This window comes from Sinocyclocheilus grahami, unplaced genomic scaffold (genome assembly GCF_001515645.1).
Source record: "Sinocyclocheilus grahami isolate Dianchi unplaced genomic scaffold, SAMN03320097.WGS_v1.1 scaffold6738.1, whole genome shotgun sequence".
Taxonomy (NCBI): Eukaryota; Metazoa; Chordata; class Actinopteri; order Cypriniformes; family Cyprinidae; genus Sinocyclocheilus; species Sinocyclocheilus grahami.
Genome location: NW_015511030.1, coordinates 7,033 through 10,921, shown reverse-complemented (window position 1 = coordinate 10,921; position 3,889 = coordinate 7,033). Strand labels below are relative to the sequence as shown.

The following is a 3,889-nucleotide window of genomic DNA, read 5'->3' as shown; positions in this document are numbered from 1 at the left end:
AAAAGTTGGAAATGTATCTGGTGTGCGTGTTATTTCGATCAGTTTATTTTTTTACATGGTTGACGACTCAATCCAAGTTCTGTTAAAAGTATGACTATTTCATGGGTAACTATAGGGTAAAGCACAGAAACTAGTGCTTGATGTTAAGACAAATATTCTGTGGCGTAACTTTCACGTTTTTTAAAATGCCTATGTTCTGAAAATCTGGTGATCTACCAGGAATTAAAGTGATGTCTTGTGATATGGGCAGCGCACACACACAAAAAAGACTGTTGGGATATAGAACTCTAATCTTGTCATGCATGCAATGACAAAATGTACTGCAAATATGGGGAGGCATATGTAGACAGGATAGGTCATCCTGAGAGGTAGATCGGGCTTTCAGTACAGCACAAGGTGTTGTCATATCTTATCGTAGAGTTCACATCATGTGCCCAATTTCGTGCTGTTCGAAGAGTTTACGTTCCATGAAATGGCTCTAAACACTTGCTCCCTGTTGAGGGCCTCAGCGCTGCGCGTCGGTGGTGGAATCGTCCTTCTGATTGGCCAGATGTCCACGTTTGCAGCACGTGAGAAATCTCCTCCCTCGAGATTTACTACTTGTGCAGCGCACAGACACTCAAGGCTACAGCAGATCGGCCAAGATCTTAGCGCGTGTGCATTCAAGTCTCGAGCTTAAATTCAGGTTCATCATGTCAACCAGCTGCGAAGCCTCGTCGACCTGCCCGATTCCAAGCCGCTCCAACCGGTCTCCACTCCTTGACAGCTACAGTCAAACTCCTGGAGGAACAGTGTTTTCAACAACTCCTGGAGGTAAGATGACCTGGTGTGTTTGTTTTTAATCGCAGGATGTATTTTAGAACTAGTGATCGTTTTGTGTGAGTGTTTTTCCCACATGGTACCCGATCGCACTTTGTTTTTGTATAACGAGAGTTGATCGTGTGCACTGCGCAATCATAACGCCAGAGGCAATGCGAGGTTTAAAAGCGGCCCGTTGCCTTTTAAACGATTCCGTCATTTGCTCTTGGATTTAAAGGCGTGTTTGTTTTAATCATGCGCACAGACTTGGCCCAGTGGACCTGTACAAAATTAATTTAAAGCACCTTTCGCACGCGTCTAACTAGTTTAATTTGTCTGCTAACACAGGTTGAAAGCGAGCGCACGTGCATCACAGGAGAATTCTGTAAATGTGATGTTCTTTCTGAAAGCCATGAACGCTGCAGTGTCATTTCCACCACATCTCACATTATGAGTGCGAAGACTCATTTAATACGCATCGCAAATACGCGCAAATAATATTTGTTTTCATCTTTTTCGAACTGTTAAATTAAACAAGTGCACCTATATTTTTAACAATAAATATCGAAGTTGTTTATATCACACTGTGTAGGTAGTCATATATCAAATACAAATGTAATTAATGTTTTTATGGATTTATAAAATGATTGATAATCTAAATACATAACACTTCATAAAGCTCTTTTTAAAATAGTAAACTAAATGAAGGCATGATATAACATTAAAACTTATGATGTTACAATTAAAACTTGTAGTTAATATATAACTTAATGTAACATAAACACCTATACACCAACTACATTATACCAAAACTGTCCATATTGATCACATGGTTATTAAAGCTGAAGAAATGTGACTTGCTTTAGTTTTTGAAACCAAGCCAGTGGCTGTTATATCAATCAGCTTTTAGTTACAGCACATTTATCAAAAAAAACAACAACATCCTGCTTTGACTAATATCTCGCATATACATATGTTTGAATGACCAGAGGAGATGTAACGCATCATATTGAATGAAAAATATAGCCATATCTAAGAACATATTTCTTAAACTTGCTTATTACAATTCACGTTTTAGATCATCTTATTTAAGTCAGACCTCGGTCAGTCCAATCACAGTGGGTCCTTGTGCAGTAATGGATGATGTTGCTAAATTTTCTTGCTGCTTGGGTTACTACAGGACATCTATACAGGGGCACCTTGTTTTTATGAGTGTTTTTGCCTGCGTGCATTTAGAAAGCACCCTAGCCAGCTCTTGACCCTGTTTGCATTACTCTATAACATGAGCTAAACTACATTAAACTTTCACTTGGGGGACACGTTTTTCTGAATTCTTATATAGAGCAGAACTCAACAGGAAGAACGTCTCTTAAGCAAAAAATGCTATGGACTTGTGCCAACTTTTTTTGAGGCTGAACCTCTTAAACTAATAATTGATATTTTCCCTGCAGGAACTCGGATCATCTATGATCGAAAGTTTCTTTTGGAATGTCGGAACTCGCCGATCGCACACACCCCACCCTGCTGTCTCCCCCACATACCAGGGGTCACCAGACCCTCACTGCAACCAGCAGAGCAGGAGGATGGCAACAAAGATCTCGCTGGTAAGTGACTTCTCTTTTTTTTTATTTTTTTTTTTTATTTTTTTTTTATTATATCTTACTCTTGCTTTAAGAAGCATGTTCATGTTCTTAATCTTAATCCCATCTGACGTCTAACATGTAATGTGTACAGTTTTCAATTTCCAAATCAACAGCCTCAAGAAAACCTGAGGAACCGGTTTTTTACCGGAATTTATTTTTATATAAATGTACTCTTTGTAGTCATGCTGGTTTCATTTGGTTTTGGAAAACACAATTTTCAAAAAAGGTTTTCAGTTTAATAACTTTCAGAATGTCAGGTGCTAGTAATTATAAATAATTTTTTTCCTTACACCACAAATACATTTGTACATTTTATTTTAATATTTAATAAATTATTAGGTTATTTTAATTATTTAATAATAAATAAATAAAATTGTAAGATCTAAAAACATTCATTCTAAGCTCAAGGTCACATTTTGGTCTGACTGAAGTCAGTACATGAGAAAAGCAAACAAAAATGCATCTGACCTGCTCCGAGTTTGACAAGTCTGATTTCCATATCGGGAATATCCACAGGGTGTACCGTGTGAAAGGAGTGACACTGTTCAAAGGATTTATTAGGAAGAGATCACAGTGACACAACACTAGTTTGAACCCTCTAACCCTTCCGCCTCGTTCTTTTTCTCCACAGTTGATGACCACCAGTTTGTGATGGATATGTGATTGATGTCTCCAGCTCGTGTGGAAAAATGGACTGACTCATCCTGTTCTACCAGTGCTCATGTTCTGAGGGATGATCACACCAGCTGTGGATTCCTTCATTATTGCCTCCATGCTTTATTTTTACTTTATCTAAATAATGAAATGCTCAGATCAAGTGTTTCTGTTGTGGGGAGGAGCGTTTAGAGTTTGGTGAATGTTATGGTAAAAATGCAGCTTCTGCTGCTGTTTGATTCAGTGCCTTCCTTAATCTTTATTTACAACCATTCTGAAGGTAACTATGTAATCTACATTTTTACTATCCGAGGATAGTCCAAATGCAGCTATTTTATTTTTGCAATGGAACTATGACCCTATGAAGGGCATTTAAGTCATATATGCCAGAAATAAACAGTTGGGATGATGATTTTTGTACTGTTTGCTATTCATTCTCTGGATGTAATATGACATTTTGGAATAAAACTAAAACAAAACTATATATTTTTGACTCGTCTCTAAGTTTTTAAAATAACATATGTACACTGTAAAAGTGTAAATAAAACCAATGTTATTGGTGTTACAAGAAATTGCTATTACAGTTTTTCTACTTCTGAATTGTTCAATTTAAGTTTATTTCCCCCTTTCTTTGTAATTTTGAAATTTACTAGCAATTTCTGACTAAAAATTGTTTGTACATAATTGATATGTGGAGTTAATATATTCAGATTATTTAAAGAAATATTTCCAATTCAATACAAATCACCATCATAATGTTGATTAAAAAAAAAGACTGAAAAAGAAAAAAAAAA

At 36.6% G+C, this 3,889-nt stretch overlaps 1 protein-coding gene across 1 annotated transcript; it reads left to right on the top strand.

Annotated features, from left to right (window-relative positions):
- The first annotated feature begins 604 nt into the window (after window positions 1–604).
- LOC107577648 (eukaryotic translation initiation factor 4E-binding protein 3-like) lies at window positions 605–3,577 on the top strand. Its single transcript, XM_016263700.1, has 3 exons — window positions 605–813; window positions 2,250–2,402; window positions 3,073–3,577. Exons 1-3 carry the CDS (start codon window positions 693–695, stop codon window positions 3,102–3,104), a joined length of 306 nt encoding a protein of 101 aa, XP_016119186.1. The 5' UTR covers window positions 605–692; the 3' UTR covers window positions 3,105–3,577.
- The last annotated feature ends 312 nt before the right edge of the window (window positions 3,578–3,889 follow it).